This window comes from Phyllopteryx taeniolatus, chromosome 20, assembly GCF_024500385.1.
Source record: "Phyllopteryx taeniolatus isolate TA_2022b chromosome 20, UOR_Ptae_1.2, whole genome shotgun sequence".
In the NCBI taxonomy this organism is placed as follows: Eukaryota; Metazoa; Chordata; class Actinopteri; order Syngnathiformes; family Syngnathidae; genus Phyllopteryx; species Phyllopteryx taeniolatus.
The window spans coordinates 3,402,796-3,417,024 of NC_084521.1; the positions used below are offsets into that span (position 1 = coordinate 3,402,796).

The 14,229-nt window shown below is 44.7% G+C and overlaps 1 protein-coding gene across 2 annotated transcripts in view; it reads right to left on the minus strand.

Moving 5' to 3' along the window:
* cdh7a (cadherin 7a) overlaps positions 1–14,229 on the minus strand; it is an 80,028-nt gene that overhangs the window by 14,651 nt on the left and 51,148 nt on the right. For both annotated transcript variants that reach the window (XM_061757672.1, XM_061757670.1), the window contains exons 5-8: positions 12,559–12,746; positions 11,861–12,114; positions 10,321–10,457; positions 6,362–6,483 (exon numbers count right to left, since the gene is read on the minus strand). In XM_061757672.1, the coding sequence (XP_061613656.1) occupies positions 6,362–6,483; positions 10,321–10,457; positions 11,861–12,114; positions 12,559–12,746 (701 nt within the window). The remainder of the gene's footprint in view (positions 1–6,361; positions 6,484–10,320; positions 10,458–11,860; positions 12,115–12,558; positions 12,747–14,229) is intronic.

Here is a 14,229-nt window from a genome sequence, read left to right on the forward strand (position 1 = left end):
TGCCAAGCAGGTGTGAGTTGTGTTGTGATCAACAGCGTCGACGTGTTTGCTTGAGCACATAAGGACTCAAAATTGTCGTGATGTCAGAGTTCATCAGTCACTACAGTGGACGCACATGTGGTCCCATACACTGCCAGCAACTGGTCAGAATGGTGCATATAGAAGAAAATGTCGATATGAAATTTTGGCATGAATACGAAAACAATGAATCGGCGCACACTCTCGTGACTGATGCGCAATTTGAAATCAGCTGACTGCAAGTGAAAACAGCTTAAGAAATGCTGGACCATGTAGTGGCTGATGCGCAATTTTGATATCAAGGCTCATCCATGTCGAAGGAAAACGCTTTTGAACAACTCTGTAGTGACTGATGCACCACTTTGACATGAAGACTTGCGTCGCCACAGCATACAGAAGGAAACAGCCTTTGAAAAGCTGTCGACTGAAGCGAGGCGGAGGGTTCCGTATACATTAAACTGGAATAATGTTAAAATATGTATGTAAAAGAAATGAGTGAAACAACATAAAAAAAAAACGAAGTATTTTCAGTCGTTTTTCATGCCGAAAGAGTAATGAAAACCCTTGAGGGGGCAAATCCGGAGGGAGGTTGTCATCATTCATGCATGAACGGGTTAAAAAACTGCCCTATTTAATTCATGAATATTATGCAAATAATATGCTGTAACATTAATAATTCTCCTAGCCATACTGCTTTAAAATGATCTTCACAGTGAACCGTGGAGCTTTTCCGCCACTAATGTTGTGCCGCGTCGGTGGCAAATGCAGGCTTTGACAAATTTGAACACACAATTTCCAGCTACGTTCCATTTTCTCCCTTGATGCACTGAGCTTCCCTCCCTCTTTTCTTCTCGATCCCTCTCTAGGATGTTTCTAACCCGCCTTTCTTTGCGTCTTTCGTTCTCTCCACGATGTCTAGCGAACTTCGCTTGCGGTGGTGTGCGCCTTCTCGTTTCTCCGCTCGCTGTCGGCTGGAAGCGGACCGCGATTGTCGTTGTTGCTGTCATTATGGGACTATTACTGCGGTGGATACAGCGGTTGTCGTGCCCATTGTGCTCTCGTCCCTTCCCTGGCTGCTAACACATCATGGGGAAACACCACAGAGTGCTAACAAATAGCATCAATGTGGCGTTATAACCCTTCGAGCCACTGATATTTGAAGACAACGGCGGAGCATCACGGAGACATAAACAATACTCACATGCATACATTCTTTATCCTCTGCAAAGAACGACTAGTATTACTGCTGAGGACTTTTGACGTCGCCCAAAAAGTGTGACAAAAACGGTTTAAGTCTTTACATTCTATTTTATTATGTCATTACTGCATGTTTGTAAAGTACAATATTATAGAGTGCGATTTTTTTTTCTCATTAAAATACACCTTTCACATTTTGTTTGTTGTTTTTATTGGAAAGGGCGGAAACAGACGATGTGATATTTACATTCATTTCAATGGACTGTTTTGTGTTACAAGCATGGTCAGGGAATGAATAAAACTTGTATCTCAAGATACCGGTCCATTGTACGTGTGTATATATATATATATATATATATATATATATATTATACGATGAGTGTGGTTCTTGACCTGCTCAATGTGTAAAGTGCCTTGAGATAACCTCTGCTGTGAATTGGCGCTATTTCAATAAAACCGACTTGATTTGACATTGACAAGACACAGAAGTGCATCATAGAAGATCCCGACCCTCGCCTCCAAAAAGCCAATTATCTTGCAGCTAGGCTAGTTTAATGAAGCTTAATAAATTGTTTCCAAAAAAGCAACACCATTCTTAGCGGGAGCTGACACGCATTTTGAAGCGAACCAGAAGCATCTAATCTGACAGATAACACGCCTGAGTGGCTTCTTTGACATTAGCAAAGAAAGGAAACACCTCGAGTCTCGTTATAATATTCGAATGTGTATTATCAGAGGCAGCCAAGCATCTTTAAAGCAAACACAAACTTCACTCGGGCCCGCTTGGCAGTCGCGTCATGCGAGAAGATCAAGGCAGCGAGTGAAAGTTGAGAAAGAGTATAAATAAGTGTCGCATCAAATAGGTGGCACTTATCGCCATGGCGATATGACAGCTGTCATCGGGGTTCGCTGATGGAGGAAGTGCCCGCGGGTTTTCGCACCCCTCGCTGCGCCATCGACGCCCTAAACATCACCCAGATGTGACACCCGTAACGCCGCGCGCTGACAGGTCGGTCGGCGGCGGCGGCGGCTCGGGAAACGGCCTCGTTTGATGTCAATTGCGCAAGCTTTGCCTTGCCCCCACCGCCGATCCCCCGGCGACGTGATGTTTGTCTTTTTATAGCTGGCGTCGTGCTGTTTGCCACGTCCCACGCGCCTCGACGTGTTTGTTTTCACCTCTCACCTTGTGGGGTGAAGTGATAATTTGGACGGATGTGCGAGGACGTCATCAGTCGGGTTTGATGCGGAAGTGAAGCTTTTTGGAAGGAGTGAAAGTACAAAGTTCGGAAGTCGCGCCGAGACAACACTGTGAGCACACGTGGGAAAAGTAGTAACGCTCTAAACTCAAGTAGAAGAAGAAGGATAGTTGACTACAAGAAAGGCGTGAGCAGACTGAAATGATATGTATTATATAGAACATCTGTTTTGATGGCTTGGCACAATTAAAAAACAAACTTCTCTCCACACGAAATAGTTTCCCTCTTATTAACTTACCTCGTGCTTGTACTGAGAAGAGAGGGGGGTTGGGGGAATCAAAATGTTTTCTTGATATCTTCTATAAATCTGTTGCGTCTTCGTCGTTCGTTAACGCTCTCTGGTTCGCCTTTCACAATGTCGCTGCTGTCGCCAAGACCTCAGTCCATCGATCAATCGCTCGATTAAATCAATCAATCAAAATCTCGACCGTGGTTGGCTTTACATCTCTCTATCTACTTTGTTTGTATGTCGTCAAGTTGAAAAAAGTAATGGGCCTATTTTGACAAAGTAATGAGTAGAAAGTACAAATATCTGTTTTCAAACGGAGAGAGTAAAAGTTAAAAGTCAAACAAATAAATACTCAAGTAAATATTAGATACAGCAAGGAAGTATTTGTACTTTGTTACTGATGTTGAGCGATCAAGAGTGCAACGCCAAGTGCGGTCACGGGTGTAATGTTGACACCAAAGCGGCCGCCGCTGGGCCTTACCCTCATCACCCCGTCACAATCGCAATTAATAAAGATGGCAGACGACAGACGACGGCGACGATCCGTAACAAGTGGCAACTCCGGTCTGCGGGGAACCAGTGCCACTAGGCGGCCTTAATTAGGCCTGAACGATGGCAGGTTATTCCGCCGCCGTGCCCGCCGCTAACACGGCCCACGCGCTCGCTGCGCGTTCCAGACTGGCAAGCGATATTATTTCATCTTCGGAGAACCCAGCGGGCGTGACAGCCAGTGGGCGGCCAAAGCGAGGGGACACGGCCGTTACCGGACCGTCGCGCACACAAAAGGAGCAGTTCAATTAATTCGAAATCAGGAGTCTGACACGCTGCCAATCCACCGGCAGCAGCAGCAGCATTCAGTCCTCTAGCAGGTAGCTAGTTGTAATTCAAACGCTGTTCTCCTATTTAAATGTCAGCTACTCCCACTTCCCTGGCGCCCTGGATGTGTCTCCGCGTGAACATTTCATCATGAAATCTCTTTTATTGCATGCTCGAAAGCCGAGCGCAACTACTACTAGGAACAAACCTCGTCTGTGTCCGATTCGAATCATACCGACAAATAACCTTGTACGAGGCTTCTGTTTATGATCCTCTCAGCTTGAAGGTAAAACAACGTAGCTCACCGTGTTGTTACACGCCTTACGTAAATGACATGCATGCATTGCTAATTAGGCTTGTGGGTCCGTCTCGAAGAATTTGGCAACAGGAGTTTCAGGACACAATGTTCTGAGTCTTAAGAAGACAAAAGGTCAAATGTTCTCCATTTTCACGTTTTCATGATTCCACTCTTCACGTGTAAAGTTAAGATCTTGACTCTTATTAATAATGCCTTTGGCAAGCGAAACTAGGTATAATTGTTTTTTTTGTACTGAGACTTGCATTTTGTCCTGATTGTGAAGGTGACATTGTGTTCATTTGTACCTTGTTTACACTGTCTTTGATGACTTCATACGGTGTCCGATGTTACCTACCTGCAAATAATCTGAAAACGTCTCGGCTGACAGCTACGGCCTACATTGATATTTCACATTGTCATCAGAATAATTCAAAGGCTAATGGCCAGTTTGTCTGAGCGACTTTGCGTCCACATGCACGCCCAGAAATATTAGCGGCTAATTGCCCATGTCAACGTTACGTTCAATGTCTGTGGTTGTCTGCGGTGTATTTGAACCTCGGTCATTCTCAGAATGGGGATTTGAAAAAGATCCAGACAAATAATCTTCCACGGTGTGTCTTGTCTCCTGTAAACATTGGTATTTGACATTGTAACCAGTATAATTCAAATGTTAATGACTAGTGTGGCTAACGGCTTTTGAGCCGCTGCATCTGTGCAGAGAAATATTGGAGCCTCATTGCCAATGAAAACATCTTCGTTGTCTGAGGTTGTGTGCAGAAAGTAACAAGCGAGTCCTGCGGCGCTTTGGGCCTCAGACTTTGTTCGACCAATACGGCTGGCGCAGACTGCTTTGACCTTCTCTGACCTGGTTATAGCGGAAGCAACATGTTGAATGGGAAATGTTCTGTTTGTTCCTATGTGCCCTGCGATTGGCTGGCAACCAGTTCAGGGTGTACCCCGCCTCCTGCCCGATGACAGCTGGGATAGGCTCCAGCACGCCCGCGACCCTAGTGAGGAGAAGCGGCTCAGAAAATGGATGGATGGATGGATGGATTTCTATGGTCATTTCCACATCAAATAGCTCAAATCAGATGCGGTTCCCGTTAAGTAAGCAGTAATTCTGCTCGAGCAGGATAAACACAGATGGGCCGACGACGTTGTCACGGCGTTCAGGGTCGTCATCGTGGCCCGAGGCCCGCTTTGATTGTCAGGGAGTGACTTTGCTTCAACGCAGTCGCGCTCCCGTCAAGCATAAATCAACTCCGAGCTTGTGGGTGAGAAATAAACAAACGACATTTCGAACCTGAGCGTCGGCGTGAGATTGATGGCTGATAAAAAGCTTCTGGTGTTGCTCAACAATAATCATCGGCGGACAAGTGGAAAAGATGATAATCATCCAGCAGCGGCAGCGGGATGTTAGTCGATAACGGCGGTGGCTAATAAAGACGCAATGTTTACTCCAATAAATACTCTTCATCCTGAGGGTGACGTGTGGATAAGAACTATTTAATTTTAGCTTCAACTGCACTTATCAGTTTTATTTTAAATTTTTGGAATGATTTTAACAGTGAAAGAATTAAACACAACAACTCGGAGTGTGCCTGGAAAAAAGATCTCCAAACCAGAACAGACGCTCTCCTGCATGCAAATTAAATCACTTGCAAATATTGTATTTTTTACATGCCCACCCCTCGGCATAAGACAAAGAAGTACACCACGCGAGCTCCAATAACATATTCCAGAAGGTCCTAATAGCTGTCTCCGATGCAGCGCATCACTCTGATCGATTGCACGCCCCCGTCAACGGCCGTCTGATTGTGTTCTCCAAATGCTGCCGGTGGATAAATCAGCAGGATCGTCGCACGAGTCATTGAACAACAATGAGGCTCAAAATGTAAAACACCCTCACAGAAGCGTGTCTCCGTGTCATACCGTAATGTGGCTAAAAACATTGAAACACATTCCTCCTACAGGAAGAAAATACCACACTGCAGCTATCAAATCTTTACCTATCCATCCAAACATTTCATTATCTGTAAACCTTTCCATCCATCAAAACTTTCATCCATCTAAACATCAAAAGATTATCCATCCAAACATCCATCCACACGTTCATCGATTTAAACATTTATTATTCCCCCCCAAGTCTTAATCCATCCAAAGATCGCCTCAAAGATCCATCCATTTAAACATCTGTTTGTGCCGTCCTTCCAACTAAAGATCCAAACATCAGTTCGCTTCATCCACACATCCATCGATCCAAATATCGAAACATCCATCCATCCATCCATCCATCTTGTTATACATTCATACATAGTCTTCTGTAGCATTTTCCAAAACCCTGACATGAAACACTCATTGTGAGATGTCCAGAAAATAGTCAACCACCACCGCCAGTTGACAGCACTAAATGAGCGCAATCTCGAATGAAGCGTCACAAGCGCCGCCATGAAATCTAATAATAAAGGACGTCAGCCGTGCTGATGGCGGACGCCGTCTCACCCGGAATGGGCTCCATTTTAAGAGGCGGATTGAGGAGTGTCTTACCGTGCCCGGCATGGCGTTTTCACAGAGGAGGGTCTCGTAGTCGATGGCGAAGACGGGCGCGTTGTCGTTTACGTCCAGCACGGTGATGATGGCCACGCCTTTGCCGATTTGGTTCGGATCCTCTGAAAGAGAGACAAAAAGAGGGCGGTGAAATCTGAGCAAAAGTTATTCATGACTGCAGCCACCTTGTACAGTGGACATAAAGATGATCCACAAAATATATTAAAAAAGTCACTATAGAAATAATCCACAGAGTATAAAAAGTCCACGACATGCACTTAGTGTGGTAGCACCTCCCTACAGTTATTCATGACAACCACCATCTTGCACAATAGAAATATACACAATGATCCAAAATATTCTACAAAGTCAAAAATGGTACACAGCATTCACCATAGCAATAGCTCCTCTCTCCAGTCATTCATGATAACCACCAACCTGCACGATAGAAATAAACCGAATGATTAGAAATAATCCACAAAGACTGAAGAAAATTCCACGGCATGCACTATAGATGCAAAAGATCGTCTTGCCAGTTATTCATCAAAACCGCCACACTGCACAATAGAAGTAAACTGAATGAATAGAAATAATCTACAACGTGGAAAAAGAATTTCACGGCATGCACTGTAACGTTAATACAATAGCTCCTCCCACAAGTCATTCATGATAAACTGCCACTTTGCGCAATAGAAATACACAAAATGACTCAAAAAAAATCCACAGTTACAAATAGCACGACATGCAGCATATAGCTAATGTGATAGTTTATCCCTACTGTTATTGATTATGCTCAATAAATCAGCAATTGATAATAATAATCCACAATGTCAAAAAAAAGGACCACAGCATTAACCCTAGAGTTAATGAGATTGCTCCTCTCTCCAGATATTCATTGTAACCGCTACCTTGCACAATAGAAACATACAGAATGACTCAAAATAATCCACAAAGTCAGGATGCTAGAACTACGGCATTGTATAATAAAAATCTGACACACATAACAGGCTTAAAAGGAGGTGACAAACACACAGCGCGCTTCCAACAGGCTGCAAAGTTTGACAGCACCGGTCTCGGGCTCGTTTGCGACTTCCTGCGCCAACGCCTAAACGTCTCTGGCCAGGCAAACTAGACGATAATTCAGCTTGGCGGAGCCGCAAAGCTGGCCCGAGATGATGCACTGACATTCAGATGGCCGAGGACAATGCGACGGCGACAGAAAAAGGACGCGCGGCGCCCCAGGGCCACAGACTGGTTTTGGACGGAACGTGAGCGAGCGCCACGGCGGCGACTGTGCTCGCATGAAGGGTGAACAGTGGCTGCCAGATGCCAGCTATTGGGCTACAGACAGTGTCCAAGAGGCACAATGTGCCACGACATCACACATTAGGAGCGCTTTGAGGCATGCAATAAAAAAAATAAAAAAAAATAAAAAAAAAAGGGACATATTATACAAAGTGCCTTTCTCGTATACAAATAGACTCTGCCTTCCCAAATCTTTTGTAAGATGCCTATTTCTGAAATTTGAATTCCTTCTCAATCTATTACACTGTGTGAAACACTCGTCATGTCCAAGTTCACAAAACCACAATGTTAAAAAAAAACATTAAAAAAAACTGTAGTGAGCCATATAACTAATGCAATACCTCTGCAGTCCGGTTATTTACGATAACCCCTTGCCTCAAACAAAAGAAATACACAGAAAGACGAGAAATAATCCACAGAGTAACAAAAAAAATCCTCAGAAATGCACTCTACACTAAATGCAGTAGCTCCAATCGGAAGTCATTCATGGTAAGCACTACCTTGCACAACGGAAACAAAAGCAACAAATGCCAATAATTCCCAAAAAAAGTCCAGAAATAAACACACCAACCAAAGAATATAATGAGAACAACAAGAAATAATCCCCAAAGTAAACAAAAGAAGCACCGTACAGTAGATGCAATGCTCCTCTCGGGAGATATTCGTGATAACCACAAGCTGACACAATACAAATAAACAGAACAACGAGAAATAACCCACAAAGTAATAAATATATAAATAAATAAATAAATAAATTCAGGGCATCCACCGTATCATAGATGTGATAGCGCTTCTCTTAAATTATTCCTGATAACCGCCAGCTTGCACAATAGAAGTAGTGGAAATGACTAGAAATTATCCACAAAGTAAAAGTGAGACTAAAATAAATAATATATTTTGAAAAGTTCATGCCTTTTGGGGGAATGTGGGAATGTGGGAGGAAGCCGAAGCACCAGGAGAAAACCATCACAAAGCAAACGCCACAGTCGGTGTAGAACAAGTAAAGATTGTTTGTAGTCGGCTATAATGTCAGTTAATTGATGACATCATTGCTATTTTTTGAGCACAGTGGTCTCTTTTTAACTGTTTCTAACTTGTCATTTTATTGTATTACACTTGTTACTCGTTTGATTTTGTGTAAAATCCGTCGCTCTCACTGTAATAAGGCAACGAAAGTGTAACGACGTTAGTAAGTCTGCTATCACACAACTTCTATGAACGAATCAAGTTGTAACATTTTGGCAACTAAGTCTAACTTTGCGTCGCTGCCCTCATTCCTCGCCCGCAGTCGCGCGGTCCGAATCTTTCAGGAAGCTAGCGAGGCTAACCGCTATGCTCTTTAACAACCATCTTATCTTTCTACTCTCTAACTCATGCCGATGTATAAAGTATGTATCGTCTTGTTGGACGGACCTTTCGCTTCCCCATTATAATCTGGCGACGGGTCACTCAAAAGTCCTCCGTGAAATGGCCGTTTGGAAGAAAAGATGCCAAAACCTCGTGATTAGCGATTAGTTGACTTGTAGCGTTAAACGTCAATGAAACATGGTCAAGTCGAATCGTCGACAAGTCGGTTCACTCTTTATGCCACACAGCAAGGCCAGACTGAGATTCGAACCCAGAACCTCAGAACTGTGAGACATGTGCTAACTACTAGCTCGATGTGCTAACCACTAGCTCGTTGTGCTGCCCCAGGCTAATTTATGCAAGAACAAAAAAGTATGCTGTGAAAAGTGCCATAATTCTTGTTCCTTTGGGTGTTTTGACAAAATAATGTCAGAGACTTGATAATAAGACACCTTGGAACTGTTTTAGATTGTGAAAACTGTGCAAAATACGTCTCCTTCAAAGCAAAGCGTGATATAAAACCAGAATGGCTGACAGGTGATGTGACTGCGTCCTTGGGGCCAGTGCAAGATGGATGGATTAAAATAATTAAAAATTTAAAAAAAACAAGCACGCAGCTCCTCGCCACGTCACATTAACATGAGCGCGCGCGCGCCCTGAGTCAGCGCGTCACCCCCGGGATGAGGTCAGAGTGACCGTCCTCACGCTTGGAATCATATTCACTGACATCGCCACAAAATCTTTAGGCCACATTTCCATGCCCTCCATGCGCTCAATTCGGACTCTCAACTATTGTGGATTGCCTTATAAAGAGCCGAAACACATGAAAAGATTATTATTTTTTTCTTAATACTAGAATCGGAGAGATTGTGCAGAACACAAGGCAGTATAAAATAAAAACATACATTTATTGTAACGTTACAACTTTTCTTTACTCAAAAATGGGCAACTTTTTTAAAAATTGCTCTGGCATTCAGGGGTGCAATGATAGTTATGTTAAATTGATATGAGGATTACGAGGGGGTCCTTGAGAGAAAAAAATCAATAATTGCCCCTCTGTAAGGGGCCCCGGAGCCAAAAAGTTAAAGAATTTGTGTCTTCCACATTACACGACTTCTAGATTGTGTACACAAGCGCCCCCAACGAGAGTGTGCAGAAATGTCACACAGTAGTTGAAAACAGTTCCAGTAAGGCACAGTCTTACTAGTGAGGACAAAGAGGCTACTAGTACACGGACCTCAGGCTGCAACGAAAGATATGGAATAAATGCTCAAAAGGCTTCCGCTACGTTTGCTGCGTAAACTTACGGCTCTCGATGGCCAGGATGGTGAGGTTGTGCACGGAGTTGGCCTCGCGGTCCAGAGGTTTGGCCGTGCTGATGACGCCGCTCAGCGCGTCCACGTTGAAGAAGCGCTCCATGTCCGTGTTGCGGTCGATGGAGTACCTGCGCGCGCGCACACACACACACACACATATATATATCAAATATTTTCTAGAGTCTAAAATTTCAAATGACTGTATCATTTGTAATATACCACATTTGGGGTGTGCGTTTGCAAATTGAAAAATAATGTATATAAAATGTTTTTTTTTAAAGAATCAACGAATAGGAGAATTTTGAGCTTTTTAAACAAGTCAATTGGACCCGCAACATAAAAGGCAGGCTCTCTTAACTTTAATGACAACAGATGAGGAAATATAAAATCAAATCAACCGTTAAATATTTTGGTTCTTTATTTTTCATCTTGAAAATGGGTCAATTTGACCCGCAGTACCACAGGAGGGTTGAATAAAGGTTTTACGGCAGTGAACGTTTGTACCACGGAGGGATTCTAAATGCCGTAAAAGGGCTTCGGTCAACTGCCACATTTCGAAATGCATGCATGAAACAAAAAAGACAACAACAACAAAAATCAATACACGTTGATGATAATCAACTTCATGCCTTTGGGTACACTTTTTTTTTTTTTTTTTTTATGAGAAAATTACAATTAGGCGACACCCAAAGGGTACCACGGCAAAGTAATTTGACTCTGGTGGCTCCATTAGCTCCACAATAATTTTCATTTCGACTGATGTGGGGGGCGCGGGGGGGGGGGGGGGGGGGGGGGGGGGTCATATCACAGATGCTGATTATAACCACAAAAAAAAGAAAAAAGGAGTACTTCACATCTACAATGGTGCAGTAATCAGATTTTCTGATTAGGGTTAGTAACAATCGTGACGGAGCAACTGCAATATTCATTCAATTAACGCAAAGCGAGGGTGGGACACGGACGGGGGGCGGGGGATGCGACACGACGACAGACTGGCGACGTGAGGTCGTGTTCGGAAGCGAAAAGGTCACCATGTTGAGCCTTGACCTGACTGAAGGAATGCCCTTTTTCTGGCTTCACGTTGGCATTTCACTTTTGCAGATGCTGCACCCTCCCGCACCCCTGCCACACACACACACGCACGCACGCACGCACGCACACCCAGCGCCATCTGGCAGCGCTTGTGACTGTCGCCTGTTTGCTTAAGAGGCATGCCGGTGAGACTCCCATTGTGATTACACTGAGCCCGACGAACTACAAGGTGAAAATTCTCGCTACAGAATTCAGTAAGAAACCAAAAACCCCCCAAAAAGTTACATTCTGTAATGGGAAGAAAAAAACGAAACCCCCACTCCAGTTTCACCGACTGGCAAGAAATTGCTATCACGAAAAAGTCTTGAGAACCCATGCTCGGTGCTGAGGTCGGTCATTTTGGTTTGAAGCAGCTATTTTGAGGGCAAATTCCAATAGTAATAACAATAATAATGTGGAAAAAATACATCGACTCAAGTCAGTGTACGACATCACTAACCTGATGCCGTTGTTGGAGGTGTCCGGGTCGTGCGCAGACACCCTCCCGATGGACGCGCCCACGCGGGCGTCCTCCGAGACGGACATCCTGCTGAAGGGCGCGGCGAAGACGGGCGCCTCGTCCACGTCCTGCACGGTCACCTTGAGCGACGTGGTGTCGCTGAACGGACCCAAGTTCAGGAAGTTGGAGTCGATGTTCCTGTTGGTGGCCTCCACGCGCAGTGAGAAGCTGCTCTTGGTTTCAAAGTCCAGAGGCTGCCAGGAGCGAAGGGGGGGGGGGGATATTGTAATACAACACTTATACTAAAGAGCATTACTACAAAGTTAGCGCAAAGACTATGCTGATGGATTACAGTCGGAATGTGCAGCGAGGGCGATATTATCGAGCGGCGCGCACTCAAACGCGGCTGACAATCATTGCAAAATGAGGGCTGCTGAAAAGATTTTGTCAATTCACTTTTCGCCTTATTGGAGCGCTCATTGTGCTGTTTAATAACCTGCGGGAGAACATTGATTTGACAAATCAAACAAAAAGATCAAATTGGCCCGCCTGACACGTCCGCTTTTTTTTTTTTTTTTTTTCTTCCCCATGTTGGTGGTAAATATCAAAAGCGGCGGTTGCTCTTGTGGCTCAATGTTATCAACACAATCAGGTTGTTTTTACACAATTGTTTTTCTCTTCGGAGGTTCCGGCCACACCTTTAAAAGGAGAAGGACGCCCTCCTGCGTGTTCTCGTCAGTGGTGATGTTGAAGACGCCGGGCCCGTCCCCGTCCACGATCCTGTAGTCCATCTCGGCGTTGGGGCCCACGTCGGCGTCGGCCGCCTTGATCCGGGCCACCGCCGACTGCACGGGAAGCGACTCCAGGACGGTGTACTGGTTGACCTCTGGGGGGAAAAGGACAGACACGGGGCAGGAAGCCAGTTCATTAGGCTACCAGGGGCGGTGTGGCGGAAGGCCATATTTGTGGGCTTGAGCGGCGTCATCATTTCTTCATTTCTTTATTTACCGTATGTAGGCGGTAAATAGCAAAAGCATCTCGGTTGCCATGATGCCAAGATGTTATTTACTCAATCAACGCTGTGTGAAGCCACAATTTTCGACCCAAACCACTCATCAGCAGCATCGAAGCTTTACAATAACGACTAACCACACGAATGAGCATTCAGTGACACGCTATACAAACCTGTCCGCTTTTAAAAATGAAAGCCCCTGAGCTCAAAGGTTTGCGCTCCCCTGCTTTAAACTACAGCGTATGCATTATTAGAGCGTATGGCTTTCAAACATGCTCTAATAGCCCCCAACAACTTCAGCAATGTGTCATTAAGGTCAATAGCTGGAATGTAGCCTACCGTCACTCCGTCAAACAAGACGTACTAAACGGTGCAGGCAATGTTTGAATCAATATTTTAGGATTCCTAACTGGCCTACAGGTATAAGCAGTGTGGCGGGACTTCATATTTTTTCAGAACGAACGGCCGTCCCAATTCATTCTTCCGGAAATGGAAGTTCAACTCCATTGTGTTCTTTGGTCCGCTCCGATCCCAGCGTCCACTTCAAAAGATTCTATTACTCCGCGACTCTCCGTCGTGTTTCCCCGAGCTTTTGTCCGACCCGCCTGGATTTAAAGTCGTCTCGCAAGAATAAAGAAGGGAATCATATTCATAATCACAATCTCCCCCCAATCGGCGTGACAGAGCTCATTACGAGACCTTTCTGTGTTCCTGACAGTGTCCCCCTCCGCCGGCCGTCTAAATGCTAATCTGCCCCACATTGTTTGCTGCCGTGTAAGCTGTATAATGGCTTTTTAATTTGCCGTGGAATAGCGGCTGTTTAAAAGGCAAGCGACGATTTGCGCCTCCACCTTTTTTGCACCTTCACCCCCACCGGCCAGCCTGGTCGGGTTGCCTCTGAGACGTCTTCTGGACCGTGAGGCTCAACAGTGAACTCTGACCCAAATAATAAAGTTAGACCCCAACACTAGTTTCACTGATCAATATGAAATTGGGTGGACATGTCTAGCTTAACAGTATTTATTGTCAAAATGGCTGTCTATGCTTGTACTCCAACCACCGGAGACAAATTCCTTGTGTGTTTTTGACGTACTTGGCAAATAAAGAGGATTCTGATTCTGATTCTTATATATGGACCTATCAGAATATTGGCCATTTTGGTTTGAAGCAGCAATTTGGGGGGAGAATCCCTATCAATAATTGACGCTGCGAGGGCTACGGGAAGAAACCCGATGAACTTCCCGGAGAGATCACCTCAGAGAGACAGCGGGGTTTAACCGCCATTGACAACTTGTTGTGCAAACTTCAGTATCTCTGTGCGCTCCTTCTCCACGGGAGGCAACAAATTGACTGGGCT